The 19531-nt window shown below is 37.1% G+C and overlaps 3 protein-coding genes across 6 annotated transcripts; all 3 read right to left on the bottom strand.

Annotated features, from left to right (window-relative positions):
* Positions 1-514: 514 nt before the first annotated feature.
* On the bottom strand, positions 515-6785 carry LOC18595917 (protein ALTERED PHOSPHATE STARVATION RESPONSE 1-like). Its single transcript, XM_018123378.2, has 4 exons — positions 5521-6785; positions 3467-3648; positions 1912-2132; positions 515-1538 (listed from the first exon to the last, which is right to left on the bottom strand). The coding sequence occupies exons 1-4, from the start codon at positions 6527-6529 to the stop codon at positions 740-742; spliced, it is 2211 nt and encodes a 736-aa protein (XP_017978867.2). The 5' UTR covers positions 6530-6785; the 3' UTR covers positions 515-739.
* Positions 6786-8500: 1715 nt separating this feature from the next.
* LOC18595918 (Putative methyltransferase family protein) lies at positions 8501-12096 on the bottom strand. 4 transcript variants are annotated; one of them, XM_018123763.2, is made up of 9 exons: positions 12017-12096; positions 11629-11948; positions 11466-11539; positions 11256-11358; positions 10658-10708; positions 10406-10556; positions 10128-10266; positions 9485-9590; positions 8501-9391 (listed from the first exon to the last, which is right to left on the bottom strand). In XM_018123763.2, exons 2-9 carry the CDS (start codon positions 11870-11872, stop codon positions 9246-9248), a joined length of 1014 nt encoding a protein of 337 aa, XP_017979252.2. In that variant the 5' UTR covers positions 11873-11948; positions 12017-12096; the 3' UTR covers positions 8501-9245. The 4 variants fall into 4 exon arrangements, with proteins under 4 accessions (XP_017979252.2, XP_017979254.2, XP_017979253.2 ...); XM_018123765.2 differs by having other exon boundaries at positions 8501-9033; positions 9244-9391; positions 11629-12090; XM_018123764.2 differs by having other exon boundaries at positions 8501-9137; positions 9244-9391; positions 11629-12090.
* Positions 12097-12345: 249 nt separating this feature from the next.
* Positions 12346-16795, bottom strand: LOC18595919 (Regulator of Vps4 activity in the MVB pathway protein). Its single transcript, XM_007024089.3, has 6 exons — positions 16161-16795; positions 15902-16034; positions 14528-14631; positions 14130-14274; positions 13889-14029; positions 12346-13574 (listed from the first exon to the last, which is right to left on the bottom strand). Exons 1-6 carry the CDS (start codon positions 16199-16201, stop codon positions 12603-12605), a joined length of 1536 nt encoding a protein of 511 aa, XP_007024151.3. The 5' UTR covers positions 16202-16795; the 3' UTR covers positions 12346-12602.
* Positions 16796-19531: the final 2736 nt, after the last annotated feature.

The following is a 19531-nucleotide window of genomic DNA, read 5'->3' on the forward strand; positions in this document are numbered from 1 at the left end:
CTGTCTCCAATTAATTCAACCACCTGCCAAACAACTGATGGAGAAGAGCAATTCTTTAATTTTTAATTTCTCTTCTTCCCTGAGGATGTGGCTTTATGTGAGAGAGACTGCAGAGGTGCAATGGGTGCATGTAGGAAACAGGGGTTGGGACCGGGGAGTAAGAGATCAAACACAAATGAGAAGCATGAAGGAAAATGAACAGAAGCTCACCAGGAGGGAGCTAGAAGACAAGCTCACAGAAGAGAAGCAAGATGAGGCCACAGTTGGGGCAGAAAAGGTTCAGAGACGCAATATCTGGATGGACAATAGGAAACAATTCATGATTGCATGCAGAGGACAGGATGATTATTTAAATTTCAAAAGAGGCTGCTCCACCTTCTATCTGGGAGCTAATCTATTATAAAAAATTTCCTTTTCGAAGCAATACTGATGGATTAGCATGGCGCCAAGTTGCCCTATTGTTGATCAATGAAGAATCCGTTTCATTCTCCACCTAACTAGGAAAAGAATAAGGTTTTGAAACGACAGAGAAATGTGACCTTATCCAATTCATCACAACGTAACACTTATGATAAGGGTGAACTTATGACATCTATTGTATTAAAAATCATACCAAAGTAATGACTATATACACCTTTTAGACTTTTACCTATACCTTTCTGTTGGACGTGTTTATCTATATAAAGCACATAAAATTACATTATACACAAAAGGAAAATACATAAACATCCAACCACTTCTATGGGCTATAACTTGGATTCTTTGAGTGTGATATGGACCTTAACTCTCCATACAGTTTTGAACAAGCCTTCGCAATCCCTGTCATTGCGTTGAAGAGCTCCGGCAGGCGAGTTTTTAGACTCACCATAGACTTCTCCCTCACCTGAATGCATAACCTCTGATAGGCCTCTTTTTCTTCTTCCCACCTCTTCTTCACTGCTTCCACCATAACCTGTCTTTCAGTAACAGCCTCATTGTTAGGGTTGGCTTCTGTCCTCTCTGGATCCAACTCCTCTGGTGTTCTTCGCTGCATATACTTATGGTACCAGTCTTTAAATTGTCGTTCTTTCCTCTGAAGCTCCTTTTCAGATTCCTCGCATTTTTCCTTCAGCTTCATTTCATCTAATTGATGCTGCATAATAGTATCTAACACATGAGCAAAGTTATTAATGGCACTTCTCGCAATCTCATCTGGAAGTTTCTCAAGCTGGTTTTGCCAAGCAGTGAGGAGCCCTAGAATAGGGGGAGTTTCAACCCTCGGAGGGGAAGAAACCTTCTCCTTCAGACTACTTTCAATGGGAACAAGATTTAGCCTTAACCAATTGTTCAGGGCTATTATGTACCCTTTCTGGTGGTCTACAAGCTTGCAAAACTGCATGTGCCAATCCTGCACAATTGCTAACAGCTGGATGGTGCGCTCATGGTGGTGCTCACTCGTTTCCTTCGGGGATTGAGAGAGGTCCAGATCTTTCAGGACTGTCACAATCCTAAATTGGCTATCATGTTGAACTTTCATGGTTTCCCACATTGTCGCCATCCTGCAATTGACATGCATCACAGCACATATCATCCAAGCTTCGAACAAAAAAACAAAATTCAATGGCTTCATCATCTGTTAAAGCATCTTAGACACATTTAATCTTTACACAATACTAAACAAACACACTAAATTGATCACAAGATTTAAGATTTAAGTTCCTACGAAAAAAAAAAAAAAAGAGGACAAAAGTGCAAAAGATTGTGTAGGTTATACATATGTATGATTAAATGTTACTACCCCATATATACAAAAAAAGAAATGGCCTAGGAAAAAAATGGACTGCTGAGCCATTCAGATCTTTTCTTGGATCAAGTCATGGGCCTTTTTCCCAGGAAGTCTAGTATAAAGTTTAAAAATAAGCTGCAACTTACCCATCAACAAGTTGAACAAGTTTCGGATATAGCTGATCATCTCGTAAACGATTTATCTCTGAAACTGTTGAATCCATGGATTGCATGTCGACAATATATCTAGTATGTAGATGACTTACTGCTGCTTTTGCCTTTTCAAGTGCTTCAGGGTTACCTCGTTTCTTTAGTTTGTTTAGAGTGGCAACCTTCCTTTGGTACTCAAACTTCATAAGTTCACCTGCCTATCCATCAACAATCAAACCCAAAGAAGATCAAAGAAGTGCTTAGTTGTAACTAAATCAAACAAAAGCACGTAAACTGCAGTCCTTTAGAAAGGTGAACAAACGTGCTGCTATCCGTCAACGACAACATTACTTTTTAAACAATCCAACTCAGTATCTGACACTAGCACATGCCAAAACAAGGAGCTAAGCCTATTGCTAATTGACAGAATAAGATATGTGTATTCATAAAAGCAAAACAGACATTGCATTAAAGAACATCAGGAATTAAATAGAGCAGCAATTTAGTATCTATTTGATTAGTAACACTATCTTGAACATAAATAAGCACCAGAAAAACATTTTCTTTCCCATATTCAGGGCTGCTACATGGTATTTCTAGCAGAACAAAATAAAATTAGAAAGGCCTTGCCCTCCATATGACCTCTTTATAGACATCTTGGATATGATACCTCATAGTCTCTTACCCTCTTGCTAGTGTTCTAGTATACAATGCCTACAACACAATTTAATTATTCAAAATATAGCATGTCAACATAGATCATGTTCTCTAGAATAATCACAGCTTAGGACTTGATTGACAGGTAAAGGTGAGATTTCCTTGGGATGCTATGACCTACTAGCCAAATTGGACAATGAGTTTGTCTATAAGCTACTGAACTAAGATGACAAGTGGTCTTCTTTTTTCTATTTATGCTGTGCTCAGAACAGGAAGAATACATTTACATCCCACTATTTATCTACTACAAGAAGGTTTGCACTTGGAATTATTTTTCAGATTAAACATGATGGGTGGTTCAACATACAAGGAACAAATTAGCTCTACATCAAATACACCAAACCTAAAATGACTCACAAGTTTGTTGCTTCATGTGTAGTTATAGATTACTGATGGTCCCAGTCTATGCAAGCATGCATGTGTACAAATGATCCATAAAAAAGGAACTTGCAGCAGAGCAATCACAAGCTGATGTGATAAAAAGTCTAAAATATTGTTCAAAGGGCAAGTACCAGCAAGAACCTATGCAAAACTAAAAGGTCTCTCTCTCACCTTGTATTCAACAACTATTCAGGACAAGGTAACTACAAATACAGGCCCTTCAATCTTGAAGGTTCAATCATGCAATAAGGAATAACATTAGCATTATAAAAGAATTCAATGATTATGCCAGTTTAATTTGTCACGAAGAAGGTATCATATCATTGAGCATTTTAAAACAGATGTCTTATACTATTAAAATATGCCACAAAATAGTGGTCAATCAATAGAAAATCAAAAATGAATAACAGAACAAATGGCAGAAGAATGAAGAGAAAGAAACTCTTTAATATACCTTCACTTCATCATAAAGCTTTTTTTCCCATGCAAGCAATTTATCCAACACAGTGGCATGAGTCTCATTCTCCTCCGAATCAAAATCATCCTTCACATTATCCACATTGTCTGATTTTAATCCTCTAAATGAGCGATTCCAAGTAATAACACGCATCACTCTTGCAGAGTGATCAATATGTCCTGCAAAGCATAAATTAAGATAATATAACACTTGTTTAAGCTACATCATATGAATAAAATGATCAAATTGTTCCATTATGTATTCAAAATGAACAGGTCAAAAGAAGGAAGAAAAAAGAGCACAAAGGTCAAACTGTTAATTCTTCATCTATAAGATCCTCCATAGCTGATCTCCAGTTAATAGTTAAATGTTTATTTATATCTTTACAAACAGTTACAATAACACAACTGGAAAATGTCAGCCATTTAGGGTCTATTTAGTAACTGAAAAATAACTTGCTGAGGGAAAATTTTTTGTGTGTAAAACATTTTATTGGAAAATCTAATGTTTTCTGTTGTTTGGATATACAAATGAAAATATTTTCTGTCATTTGCTTAAATTACCAAAAATATTCTGTTGTTTAAATCATTACTAACTAAACCCAACATCAATAATACTAAAATCATGTTTAAGTTTTAAAACCTATCTTCAAAATGGATTATTCATTTATAATCTTGACCTCAAAGAAGTCATCATAACATTTTTCATTATCATAAGAAATTTTCATGAATTTTTAAAATTAAACAAAACCCATAAATCATCTATTAGGTATAAAATCAATGATTTTTCCATTCAAGCAAAGTTAATGACAATTAATTGGAACATCAAACTAATCCAAAACCCAACTCAAGCTAATTAGAGCATCAAATTAATCATATAAATTTATATAAATGAAGTCAAGGAATCCCCAAACAAATTAACTCAACACCAAACAAATCTGAACATAACAGGTTGTGCAAAAAAACCCATACTTATTTAGTTGGAACATGTTCTGGTTGGGTAAAGCAGAGATGGAGCAACACAATAAGATAGTTGGGTATGGCATAAACTCGTTGGCAACGTTGCTGCTATTGTGATATGGCCCTTCAGCAGTGGTTAAACATGCTGGCTACTACTTTGGTAGAGGAAATGGTGGCTGATATTTGTTATAGCTTGCATTAAAAGAGGCTGGCACTCAAAGGGGAAAATAGAGATTTGAGTTGAGCTTGAATTGATTTGAATAAGGAAACAGAAAGGAGTAAAAGATCTTGGAGTTTGGGGATGGAATAAAGGCTACAGAGGTAGCTCAAGTTACTACTGTTGGCTGCCGTTCATGGGTTGCCAGAGTTGAGTAATGGGGTCAACTGGGTTAAGATGGGGTGAGGAAGTCAAGGTAAGGAAAGCCAAGGAAGGGGAGGGGAGGGTGAGTTTCAGGAAATTGCCATTACGCCCTGCAAGAGCGGAAGACAATTTCCTTCGGTCAACGGGTTTAATCTCATTGACCTGAAAATATTTTACAACAAACTTTACATTTTCTGTCTTCCAAACATGAAAAAATGCTGAAAAACTTTTCCAGAAAACATTTTCATGCGTTCAAAATGGACCCTTAATGAAAACAAGAGCTCTACAAAGTGAAGCAAAAACTTCTACCAACCCAAATTGTGTTTCACTTAACCAAAATTGATTGAAGTTTTCAATAAAGATTAAAGTTTAAACTACTGATTTGCAGTGAATAAATCTGACCCTGAACCCTCTAGGTCTATGCTTCATGCAAGATCCATCACCATCCTGAATCCAAATCTTCTCACTCTAATAACTTAAAATTTTCAAGATTATGAAAACCCAAATTTACTTATCACCATAATAGACTCATCTTCTTTGCAAATCCAAGCAACATTCAAATCCAATCTCAGAAATTTTATGCTGATACCCAACGTTATGCGGTTCAAAACATACTGAAAAGTCACTAGGATTCTACTAATTTATGTAAGAAAGATCCAACAATCCAAATCCAAATCTTAAAAATTCCGTACTGATGCTCAATTTCATAATACAAAAGTGAAACCCATTACCTCGATTATCAGCAAAATTAGAGTGATAATGCAACCTAGTAGCCTCCAACATCTTCGAAACCTCATGAGCACTTTCTGACGCCTTCAGGAAATGATCATCAAGCTCTGCAAATACCTGCAACAAATTAAAACTACCTTTCACCAACCTCTTCTCCCCTGAACTACCAACCCCGACTTTCCCAACCTTCTTAGTTCCCTTCCCTACCCCAGCCATAGCCGCTACCGGCTTCTCCGCCTCCATTGCTGTCTTCTGTCCCCTGTCCACGACCACCTCCTCATCCCTCCTCTTCTCCTCCGCCTCCATTGCCTTCGGGATTTCCTCAAAAACCTTCCGTTCCACCTCCCTATCCTCCACCCTCGTTTCTTCCACCTCCCCTAAACTCGGTCCAGGAACACTATCTTCCGTGGGAAAGAAGTAATAGTAAGTCGAATCCTGGGAGGGCTGCGATTGCATTGCACGCGCCTGCACCGTCGTCGACGTCACCCTTTCTTCCACCTCCTCCGCTTCTTCCACCACTTCCCTCCTACTCCTACCACCACTCCCACTTCCCCTATAACCCGATCTTCGCTTCACCAACCTATCATTACCTTCCACGTCATCATCCTCCTCTTCATCTTCCAAAATCGTGCCTGTCGACGTTTCCCTTTGCTTCCCTTTCAACGGCATCTGTATAGGCATACTAGCCGACCGTTGAATCGGAACCCCCGGATCACCGGAGAGGTTCCCGGGAGGCGGAGGCGGCCGAAGGAGTGTGTCGACCAAAGGCAGTTGTGGCGGCGGAGGCCCCACCACCGACGGCCCAGAGTGAGAAGAGAGGTTGGGATTCTGGACCTCGCCGTGGGCGTAGTCGCTTAAGGCGGCGCCGGTGTTTTTCAAGGACATGGCATAGGCGGAGTGGGCGGCGGCGAAGGCGTTTCGCGCAGCAACAGCTTCTTTCATGAATTGCTTCCGCTCTTTGCAGCGGGTAACCGCTTCTTCGTTCTCGATCTTGGATTGCGAACAACCCATCTCTCCCCCAGAATTTCCAAAATAAAAATTTAGCAAAATTTGGAAATTAAAAAAATGGAGTAATTGAATTATTTTGGTGGTTTGGTTGGAAGAGAGAGCTTTTGCTGGGTTTACTGGCGTGGCGGATTGAGGGAGAAGAAAGTGGTTTTGTCTGGGAGCGGATGAAACGGTGTCGTCTCTTTGCTCTGGGGACAACAGTGTGGGGATTGGCTGTGGAGACAGTAACTAGAAATGTAGGTGGGGCATCGGGCAGGGTTTTCAGTATTTTGGATCAACAAATGGAATAAATTAAAAGAATAATTAATTAATGGTGAATAATAATAAGGTTAAAAGATCATAAGGGTATCAACTATCAAATAATTATGAGATCAGAAAATAAGGGTCGGGTCGGGTAAGGGGGGGGCGGGGGGCGGTGGTTCTTATTGATTCATTTCTTTACAAGTACTTGTTTGATATCTCGTGTTTTATTCGTGAATTTACGTTGAAATTTTAAGTGGTTGATATTAGGATTAGTTAATTCAATTAAATACGACATGCATACCATATAAAAAAAGGATTTTATAATCAATACGCAATTTTATTTTAAAATTTTAGAGAATAGCACATTAAATAAAAAACATATATACGCATTTAATTTCACCTTAAACTTTGTATTTGTTGGCCAAAACCATTACTAATAATAATTATGATTTGATAAAAGCAAAGGCCGTTGCAGTGGGATTGAGTAAGAAAGCAACAGTGACAGACAGAGATCGTGTAAGAGAATCGTTACTTTAGTTAACGACACTTGTGTCCGCAACGTTCCACGATGGTTGCTTGGATAGTGTTTGCTTTACGCCCATAATATGCTTGCACAAAGCCAAGACACAGACAGGGACACAGTTTTGGTTTTGCAATTTGCGACTCAGAATCACAAGAGAGAAGAGAATAGAAAAGAAAAGAAAAATGGGGAGTCTTTGTTTCTTTCTACTACTATTGTTTTTCCACTTTTCCAGCCTGTTTTTGTTTTGTTCGTTTCAGAAAAAGAAAGTGGCTTTCTTTCTTTTCGTTGGGTCTTGGGACCTGGGACCTGGGACCTACCACTTGTTCTGATTCTTCTCTTGTTTTGTACACAACGCCTCCCTCTCCTCGCCTCTCCTCTCCTCTCCTCTCCTCTCTTCCTCTTATCATCAATGGCCTGTTCAATTTTGAGGTTTTTCTGGGCCCTTTCTGACTTTTCTAGGTTTTTGACAATGGATCAAATAATACCTCTGATAATAACCAAAGAAAGAATTAATATATAAATCTCTAAACTTTTTTTAACTAAGTTTTTTATTTTATTCATATAAACCCTTTATCTTATGACTTATATTTAAATAGATTTTCATGTTGGCGAAAATATGCCATATGTGCTAGCTAACTTTCACCATCGTATAAGCCTATTGTATCTTATGCACATGCCAAGGTTGATGGAATTTCTCAGTTAAGACATGATCATTTTAGTTATTCAACTTCGTCTAAAAGAGTAACATCATTTACAATTGGCTTTTTTTTTTTTTTAAGAGCATTTACAATTGATGTGTCAAGTGACATTTTTTGTCAATATAGATATTTATTTGGGTTTGCTTATTTGACAACAATAAAAAGACAAAAGACAACATTTAAGGTAGTTTAAGGGTTTATAGTATTTTAACCAAGAAAAAAACAAAATGGATCTAAGAGTAGACTTCGTTATCTTTTATTCTTTTTCATTAAAAAAAAAAACCAGTTTTACCCTTTTTCCTATTGTTTCCTTTCTTCCGTAATAAGTGTTTGTTATGGTTATGGTATGTATTATGGAATTTGTAAAATGATGAATTTTTTTAATTATTTAGTTGCACTGAGAATATCTAAAAATTATAAATCTTTGAATTGCAACATAAGATTTTTTTAATTCAAAAAATTAGAAGAACAAACAAAGCCAAACATATTTAGTTTAAAAAAATGCTAGGCTACCATAAGGAAGTATGTGTAGATGGACTTTAATAGTATTTATTACAAAAAACCAAGAGCCCATCTTTCATAATACTAAATAAAATTACTCAGGCTTGCCCAAAATTCATGGACTGCATTTCCTAGAGTCGGGAGCATGGAATTGGGCCTGCTGCAAACAGCCTGATCCTCTACATAACATGACAATGATCCACATGTTCGATCAGGGGAACAAGACCAAAAAAAAACAAAACATTTTTAATCACCTTGCCTTTGTTTTAGAGCCTATTAACTTTCCTGCCTAGCAGCAATGGGACATGTTCCCTCGGTTTCCACTTTGTCAGTTCTGTTCCTAAACTATCATTTCTATTTTCTAGTCCTATTTTGCCACCAAAAGGCAATGGAATTCAAGTTACATTTTTAAGAGAGAAAATGCAAAAAGCCAAAGATCTTCCTTCTACTTGATTACAAAGAAACCTATTTTTATACAACCAAACACAGCTTAACTTCAAGGCCTGCAATGCTCCTTCCGTTCTTAATCTCACTCCAGACCCCTTAAGAAAGTATATCAAACCAAGCGTCATATCAAAGAACTGATAGAAACCAAATAAAGAACTGAGAACCTGGAGGACAAATCATTTGCAAAAGGCACTCTGGGCTACATTATGACATTTCCATAAAATGAGATCAAGCAGAGCCTTGTTTATCAAACATAAGAACTTTCATAAGCCGAAGTTTTGTATAAAAAAATTTAGAAGACTCACGGTTATAGCTGTCCTTTATTGTATCTAATCTGCCAAAGCTCTGCATCTTTTCCTCTGTCATATTCCCCCACATATTGTGGAATTTCTGCAACATTAATACGTCTACCCATAAAACAAGGCAAGGATCTGTGTTCAAGGCCTTCACATTCTGCATCATCCATTGCAAAGACACATGATGAGATAAAACCCAAAAGACAGAACTCGTGGCATTGTATAAATTTTTGCATGGTAAGATGTCTACCGTCATCCTCCCTCAAGTAACTTCTGAAATGTGAATAACCATTTGCTACAACATCAAGATCTTCAAGACTGAAGTTGTAGCGCTTTTCCAGTGCCAAGTATAACACCTGAAAATCGGAGGAATGCAGTTGAGGATTGCCCTAATGATAGATGGGAGACTTCAAAGAACAATATCTAAGCAGAAAAGAATAAGGAGTGAGGACTAACATATATTTAAAAAATGAGACATGTATAGAATGTATTCCGCAATCATTAGAACTGGGTAGCAAATTTATCATATATTAACATGTACATGTAACAAGGATTCAGCCAGTGGCCTCATGATGCACAAGCAATTAAAATCCACCTAGATATGCATCCATCCTGACTTCAATCAGAAGGATAACACTACATCAATATAGATAACTCTTAGCCAAATGAGAAAACTTTCTCAAGTTCAAGATCTTCCTTTGAATTTTCTCAAGTTTAATCATCAGCTTTGCAAGAATATTAACATTGAAGTTGATCCAAAACCTCAATCATGTGGCATGAACAAATATAACAGAGAAGATTTTCAACTATGAACAATCATTAGCACTAATCTGCTAAGGTATTATTAGCTATACCATGCGCTGGTAAGTGCATATTCTACCATGTTAACATACCTTTTCTGAGCCTTGTGACATTAATCCCTCTAAAATGCCAAATAATGCATCTGTCAGATCATCACTGTAAATAACATCAGCAGCTACAAGCAGAGAAGCTTTCTGGACTTCTTCAAGTTCTGACAAGCTCCAGGAATACCTGGATTTCACCACTTAAAGTTTAAAGGGTTGAATTCTTACCTCCTCTATGAAATAAGTACATCACAATCATAAATGGAAATAATACAAATACTTCTCAGGTTATAAAACCAGTCTCACAATGAAACCAAATTTATCACCTTTCTTGAGATACAAGGTCTAAGCCAACTTTAGGAGGCCAGGGCTGCACCCAATCAAGTTCACGCACATGAACTGCGGCTTGACAATTGAACACTCCAGAATTAAGTTGAACATTCTTAACACAGTTTTCCAGGATTTTATCACCATGGTCTGTCAACAAAAAGGACCTAGGTAATTGAAGCAAACTGCTGCAACAGGTAATTAAAGTAAGTCAAAGAAGCATTCAATAGATAAATAATAGCAGGCCTTACCTGTTAAGAACACAGTCTTAGCAGCATGCGCGAGCAACATGCCTGCCAGACCTGGTAAAGACAATGTGAAGAATTCCTGTCAAACCAGATGCAATAATGTTTCAGAGTTGGACTTTGTAGATTGTTCAAGCAAGATAATCAACATGCCCCAATACACACCGACTACATTTTTCCAAAAGATAAGTGTAAGAAAACCATGTACAGGTAACGAATTTGAAAATTTTCTTATTCAATTAATCGTATTTATTAACAAATCTAAGCAAATGACTAATATCATGTGCACTAATACAATCATGAGAGAGTTAATATATGATCACAAAATTAGCAAGCACATTCGAGTTGAGAATTTCTCGGCTGGACAGATTAACAAATCTAGATCATAATGTAAAACTTTTTAATGCTCAGCAATTTCAACAACTATATAAGTATTGTACATTCCCCAAATGTGGAGTCAGCAAATTTGAAAGGTTTATGCCCTCTAGTAAAAACTCAACTTTGATAACAGGCATAGTACCTTAACGAGATTCTCCGTGCATACCTAACACTATTGTATAATTTTTTCTTGATTAGAGCATATATTAGGTGGTGATCAAAATACCTGTTCCAGCACCAAGCTCTAAGGAAACAATGCCATCGAAATCCGTTGTAGTGCACATCTTATGCAACACAAAATCTGACAAAACTAGTTCAGCTCTCCATACCTAAAAGGCGAAAACGGATTCTAAATTAAGCCTTTACTTGTTACCTAACTAAATGGCTTATAAAATGGAATTTGAAACACCATAATTCATAAGAATCAAATGATCACCTGCAAACCAACACTGGGAATGGATGAAGTGATATTATGCTGGATTTTCATAGTAAAACAACGCCGCGAATTCCCTGTAAGTTAAACACACGTAATAAAAAACAAACAAAATAAAAGATAAATAAAAGCTTCTCCGAGGTTATTGAAGTTAATCGGTACTTACGGCGTCGTCTTGGTAAAACAAGATCGCCATCTTCATCAAAGCTAATATCTTGGTCCGTACAAGCTTCCTCCTCTTTGAACAGTTCATGGAATCTACTGGATTCAACTTCCGGAATACCGGCTGGAAGAGAAATGATGAAGCGGGAAATGTGAGGCCCGGAGATGCCAGGTGGACATCCCAGATGGACCTCGCTCATCACTTGTTGCTGTTCCTCCTTGTCCTTCTTTGAATCTCCGCCCTTCATTTGCCTAGAGACAAGCTCTGTTTATTTCCCGATGATGACGACAGGTGCGGCAACGCCGAAGGCGGAGGTGGAGGAGCTGAAGAATGAAGATGTTACTCCGACTTTAATTTGGAAATGAAACGGCGAAGGAGAACAGAGGCAAACCTAAACGATGATAAGCTCTGCGTGTTGATTTAAATGGAGAAAAAACCGATGGTAGATGGCGCTTTTGAATTAACTTTTAGTTTGGTCCCAAAAAATATATCTATATATATATATATATATATATTAAAACTTTTTTGAATATTTAAAAATTTTTAAATAAATTTTTATTCTTTTTTATATTTAATTAAATCAAATATATAAATATTTAAAACATTTTTGAATATTTTAAAATGTTTAAATAATTTTTTATTTTTTATTATATTTAATTAGATCAAATAATTCATTAGGATAATAACTTTTAACATTCTACCAAATCAAACTCGAAACCATTGTTCGAAAAGTAGCCCAAATCTGAATTTAAGAGACAAGTAACATCATCTACATCCAAACCTATTTTTACAAGCTTTTTCATTTATTGCTCTTTCTGTAGAGCGTGCAATGCTTTTTATACAATCAAATGATTACAAAAGAAACCATACAATGAGAAGCTATAGTAAATGCATGAACCCAGAAACTAAAATACTAGAAAGAATTAAAATGAATAGAATTATCTCTACTCTCCTCTCCTGATGCCATATATCTTCCTTTATCCCCCTCTTAGAGCTGCAAGCCGAGCTGCCAAGTCATCATACTCTGGTAGCTTGGGATGCACATGTCCAGCAAACATGTCTGGCTGCAACGAGGAGGCTCGTGCATGCCTTCCTGTGGTTTCAGTTGGACTTGTGGCCTCTTTTGGAAAAGTTGCAGCTCTGCCAGGAGGGGAATTAGGATCAGATTTAGTGCTTCGGAACCTTGAGCCTTTGCTGCTGTCTTCAGCTGTTTGTCTTCCAGGAGCAAGTCTTAGATTTGCTTTCCATTTGCTTGCCGATTCGTAAGGCGACTTTTTCGTACTGTAGTGCATCAAAAGCCCATCCATCATCTTCTCCTCGTTGTCCCTCTCATCACTTTCTTCCATTTGTATGGATGCCAAACCCTTTCTTGCTTCTTCGCGATTCACTGCACTTGAACTGAAATTTTTTGCAGCCCCATCATTTTCATCACTGCTTAAGACTTCACGGCCTGGTGGTGTTTTTAAAGGTCTCCTCCTAACTGATCTTGGCTTTGGCTTACTCTCACCAACTGAATCATCCCATTTCCTGTTTTTCTCGTTATCAGTATTATCACTTGGTGTCGTGGGCTCCTCAGTGCTGCTTTTTTCTTTGCCCAGGGACGGCCTGACATACGGAGGAGGCATAAATCTGTAGTAAAAGGGCTTCCTGTTTTCGATGTTATCCTCAGAAACACTTTCAACTGAAGTAGAACTAGTGTTTGGGAAAACTTTATCACTCAATTCATCTTCACTGCTGCTATGCAGCTTGTACTTATCATCAGTGTCGTCCTTTCTCCCATGAGAAGTGAGGTCTGTTTCCTTTCTTTTCGGCCTAGTGTTCTCCAGCATGTTACCCAATCCATTCTCATCATCATGATTGTTGCTTTTCTGGAACGTATCATTCTTGCTCCTGTACAACTTGTGTCCATCATCATCAGCATCATCTAAAGACTTGTGCCAGGCCTCATTCTGCACAAAAAGTCACAACTACTAAGTGTAATGAGAAGGACACTCTGTACTTCAATTCGTAATTCTTAGAGACATGCAAAATCCTTTTTGTACATTTGGCCCTTCTTAGTCTCTAGAACATCCCAATTATTCTCCCTTCCGGTGAAGGGCCAAATAGCTTCCACGATGCATCAGAGCACTAAGGTAGCCCATATGAGAAAGCAAATATTTTAAAAGGTAAATTATATTTTGAAACATCAACTTATCAAAGTTGTTCTCTACTCCTGTTTCAATAAGTTGCAGCAATTTAGAAGGTTCTAGACAGGGAGGCTTACCTGCTGTGGTGGAGGTGGCTTAAACAGTTTCTGTTCCAAAGCCTTGGAGTCCCATTCAATAGAAAACTCTTGCGCCACGTCATGCATCAATTGAAGCTTCATCTCCTTTGTGGGAGGCTCTGCCTTTAGTTTCCACACAAACTGTATATAAGCAATTATCTAGGTTAGTACTTAACAGCACAATATTCCTACGAATACAAGATGACAACTCTTATAGGACCTCAAGCTATCCATTTATTACCTCTTGATTTAAAAACGATTCTAGGGAATTCCCATATCTCTCAGTAAACATAGTTCTGAGGTCGCGTAGTTCTGGCAAATCTGCAAATCTGGCTGCAGCATATATTAGAGATGGTATAGCTTCTTTGCATTCCTCAGGACACTCACTGTACAGGAAGAGAAGTAGATGTCTTACTAAAATAAATGACTAGAAAACAAGAAAGAGTCGAACACAAGAATGTATACTCAAAATGATGCCTCACATTACTATCAAATAAAAATCAGAATCAATTAAAAGCAACAGGGAAATTCTGGGTAAAATGCAAACATCTTTGTATCCTGGTGCTTAGAGACATAGAAATAAGGTATCAATTTTGTAAGTAGAAATAAAGTACCATAATTTCAAGAGTCTCAACATACCTACTCTTTTGCATGACGGACACATGCTTTGAGATGCACTCTGAAAACTGCTCTATGAGATTGTAACAGGCTGTTCTGTTTTGCTCAATCAGAAGACCTTCAGCCTGCATTACCATCCACAAGAGATTTAAAAGGTTTAACAGATGTAAAATAACTCAGACGCTCTATAGGCTATTTTTTCTACAAATACATATATGCCATGCATAAATTCAAACATAGTTGCACTAGATCTGTTAGCCAAGTAACTAAAGCTTATATTAGTTATATGTGTACGGATGTGTGCACACTCTGCATATTAATCACACACGTTTGGTTCAAATTGATAATTTTTGGTCCTTGGACCGCCTGATGCTGCAGGTCCTACTCCTAAACCAAACATTAGCAATGTAGGCATTCATTGCAACAGAAGAAAAAGGTGAATGCACATGATTCCTCATGCCAGCACAGCTACAGATGATCTAGCAGCTCACGTCCTGGATTTAAGATACTGCCTTGTCCTCAAAGCCTCATGCGCTAATTATGAACAGGAGAAAGAAACAGAACAGTTGTAATCTTCCGGTGCTAAAATTATTACAGTTTATTAAAACTTCTAACTAGAAAATACTTGGCCAAAACAAGTAGGGTGAGAATTGAAGGCAACATAGCACATGAAAGATGAGGATGCCAACACCTAGTCCCATGCATGGCATGGTAGGACCATGTGAATCAACAGTGGCAATGCCAACACCTGGTCTCATAATGAGTTCCCATTCACCCAAACTCCCCCAGGACCCCCACCTCTTTTCTTTTTTACTTTTTTTGTGTAAAAATATCTAAAAATGTAAAAGTAAATATCAAGGATTATGAAGCAAGAAACAAGGCGCTGGAATTAATGAAGTTCGAAACGTGTCAGGATGCCATGAATCTCTAAAGAAGCAAACAACGGAAGGATTCCATAAATAAACAAATGGACGCTTAAAGACAAACAACGAATTGGAAAAAAAAAAAAAAACTAACATGACTAAAAAAATTGAAAAATTATCATCACCGTTTGGCTACCGAAATGATATACTCCATAAAATGCCAACACAAATAAAACAAGCAAGCAAACAAAAAATCTGGGTGCTGTGCTTCATGGATAAACAGTTTATTGTCGAAACTCAAACGATCAGATCATCAAATTAAAAACATATATCAAAATTTGATATGAAATAGTACTTTTTGTTGCATGTGAAGCAGGGTATTAAGAAAAGAAAGACTAATAGTAATTATTCTTGGCAATATAGGCCACAACATCATGAATAAAAATTATCAAACTAAAGTTTCAGGCTTTGTTAGAAAAAGTTAACGCAGAAATCATTCAGCTAAAAGCCAAATTAAGATAAAAGTTATTACCCTGCCATAAGCATTGTAATCAAGACCGCTCCTGAGGAGCTCAGCGATATCATTCTTCAAATACTTCTCCACCGTATTTCTCTTCTTCTGTATAGTCTCAAGTCTCATCTTAATCATCCTTATGTCCGATTTGCTGAACCCAAAAAAAAATGAAATGAAAATTTTAATCAAACAACAAATATAATGAACAAAAATAGACCCAGAGCACCAAAAATGAAAGCCAAAAAAAAGAAACAATTTTGGGTTTTGTATGTCTAACCATTTTGCATAGAACTTTGGCTTCATCAACAAGTCAAACATCTTGAGAAACAAAATCGAAAAGCTGGTGTTTTTTTTTTTTTTTGGAAGAATGGAAATGTGTTGTGGAAAGAAGAGGAAGATTTGTGCTCAGAATTATTATAACAGATAAGTGAAGTTTCTTTTTCAAGTTACACCCGGAATCTGCACGTCAAAAACCCAAAGAAGCAAAGAAAAGAAGCGGTTTTTCTGAGGGAAAAAGCAATGATTTTTAGTTTTCAGTTAAAGAAAGAAAGACCCAGAAGAGAACAAGGAGAGAGCTAAAATGGGTGTCTATTAATAGCAAAGAAAAGAAGCTAAAACGAAAGGGATTTGAGAGGTTTCAAGGAAGAGAAGGAAAAGATTCAGTTTAAGAATCTTTAAATAGGAGGGAGAATCAATCAACCACATATGTAGCTGAAAAAGCAAAGGGACAAAAGCAGAAAAAGAAGGAGAAGCACTGGCTATAGACAGGGGAGAACTCGTTGCCACTTTGGACTCTCTTATTCTCCCGCTTGAAATAATATTTGCGCGGGGTATTTTTTTTTTTCCTTTTTAATTTTTTAATGACTGGCTGTAATTGGTCGAATTACTGCCCAGAAGAGGTAACACAGGGTGGGAGGAAGACAAGTGCTTCTACCACCGAGTATTAGTATACAACAAAATAGAAAGCTATCCATTCAACAAATAAAATTGGTCTTATCTTCATCTCATAAATACTAGTGATGAGAGAGGACAAGTCCGGTCAATAGCTGGCCTTGCTTAACGGGGGCCTGCATGGACGCTTATCATTCTAACAGCTGACAAATATATCCATACAAATTAAAACAGCTAGATATCGGCGCAAGCAGCATATATTTACATATTTATAGTCCCAAATTATTGAGGGATTAATCCTTAAAGAAGAGCTTAATTTTTATTTTTAGAATTGTGAAAGGTTGTTTCCTTTAGCAACTTCAATTAGTCATTTATATATATCTATATATACTTACTAAGATATCATTTCTTAAAGATGTTATGTTATACAAAGAACAATTAAAACAAATGAACCAATTATATCATGCCAATAGCAATAAAAATAAAAGTAATCCGAAACAAATAACATTTTACAATCAATTTCACTTGAAACAACATATTATTATTATTAGTAGTGTTTTATTTAATATGCATGAGTGCATAACATCTGGTCTCAGAAGTCCTAACAAGAATCTAATGGGTAAAGTCTGAAATTTCCCCCTCATAAAAAGAAGAAAGAAATTTAAAAGATTCATATTCTGCCAAGGGTTCGCTGGGAATTTCTCTTGAGGCATTGAACAAATCATTAAAGAAGCAAAAATAGTGTAGTGATGAATTGTGAATGAGTTTGCGTCTACTTGAGGCGGGAATAAAGGTCAAAAAGCTGGCCATGCAAGCAAGCAGCCATATCCAGATGTCAACATGTCATTGCATATTCAAGGAGAATTCCAAGTCCCAGGTCCAAACTCGGAAGCATGACCGGGTTGAAAAAGTGGCTGTCCATGTCTCTGGAACACAGCTGTGAATGAATGATATGGAAGGAAGGAAGGATCCACCTTACTTACATTCCAAGCATTAAAATACTCGCATATTACATAAATAAATTGGTATGCCAGTTGTTTAAGTTGAAAATTAAAAAGCCGAACAGAAAATGGAAAAGTGCTTCAACTTTTTAGCAAGATTTTAGCTAGTTCAAGGGTACTTCTTGGGCAACCTCTTGCATCCCCCCTTTTAGGTTCTTCATTTTTGAAAAGTTTGTTTCACTTTAATAAAGATTAAGTGGATCATTTCTACAAGGATGGATAAAACAATATTGGTTTAGTGCAAGAAAAGTAAGAAGGAAAAATCATGGTGACAACAACAAAAGTTGGGACGGTCCTTTTATATTCATGAGTGCTCATTTCAGGCACGGCATCTTGCTATTCATCTTCCAAACACAAAAATTTTTACAGTCAATGGGTGGTGCTGAAAATCCCGAATTTCAGAAACCAAAAGCCTAAACTCCAGGCTTGCATATGGTAGCCATGACTCTAGTTAAGATCATTTGTTTAAGTGAGGAGTCTGCACCCATAATGACCAAACCCTACAACCTAGGACTTAGTTATATAATACTTTTACAAAATTCACAATATCTGATTCTCTCCTAAGCTAAAACCAACAGGGAAAATAATGACAGAAGGAAGGAAAGGTCCAACCAACACACATTCGAACATGGGATTTCAGTTACGTGTCTGTTCGTTGAAAGTCGTTTTAAGACAATTTGTTTATTCACTAGGACTTTGCTTTGGACCCACAAATCACGTGCTATTCCTCTTTTATAGCCTTTGATTAATTCGTTGCTCACACTCACAGGTTGCATCTCCAATTCTTCACCATCATTTGTATACAATATCATATGAGACAATTAAATTGTTTCTACTCTTCTAGTAGAATATAGATCAACCAATTTAATAGTATGCACAATTTCTTTTATTAAGTATAGAATGAACTCAAGTTCATACCTTTATGTTCACGAGGCATGATCAACCATTGTGTATGGATGGAGACAGACTAATTATTGACTAGAGTGAGTGTAAACCTTTTACATCAACATCATCATATACCAACTGATTGGATTTTTATGAAGATTGCCAGAACAATACCAAATAAAGAAACTTCTGCTTGGTAATAGATTATAGATAGAGCAGACAGCCTTGTGACAATGGACTTGTTTTAAAGAGAGTCAAGTCGAATGAGCAATGCTGTCTTCAGGTACATAAATGGAGTAAAGCTTTACCACACTTTAGAGAGAAGTCGATGCATGAAGCAGGGCAGCACGCCAGCACCAGCACCAGCACATGGTCTATAGGGGGGACAGACAGCTAGCTAGCGATAAGTTGGCTATGGACGCAGGGGGGAAAAAGCATGAGCAAAATGAATTGGTTATGATTCTGTTGAAGTGGTTATCAAACTTTTTCCGATCGCGTGAGAAAGAAGTTTGTTAATCATATTAGCTAAAAGGGTACGTTACCGGGAAATCAGGTAAAAGTCTGCAATAGAATATTTGCAAATTCCAGGAAAACTTATTCCGGAAGAACAGGAAATTATTCCACGTGAATCCAACAGAGTCTTTGACTCATAGCTTGTGCTACCAAATCAACATGGCTACTGACTGACTCCAAACACGGTTCTTACACTGCAAATTGCGGTGGCTACAAATTGATTGTATTTCTGGACGATGGTGATTACTATAAATTTCAAGAGAAGGAAAGACAATGATATTATTGGTTCTGTTGCAAAGTTGAAATGCTTTTGGCCTTTCAGTTCTCACAAAAGCATTTTAATTTCAAGATAAGAATG

Source organism: Theobroma cacao, chromosome 6 (genome assembly GCF_053813885.1).
Source record: "Theobroma cacao isolate CCN51 chromosome 6, ASM5381388v1, whole genome shotgun sequence".
Lineage (NCBI taxonomy): Eukaryota > Viridiplantae > Streptophyta > Magnoliopsida > Malvales > Malvaceae > Theobroma > Theobroma cacao.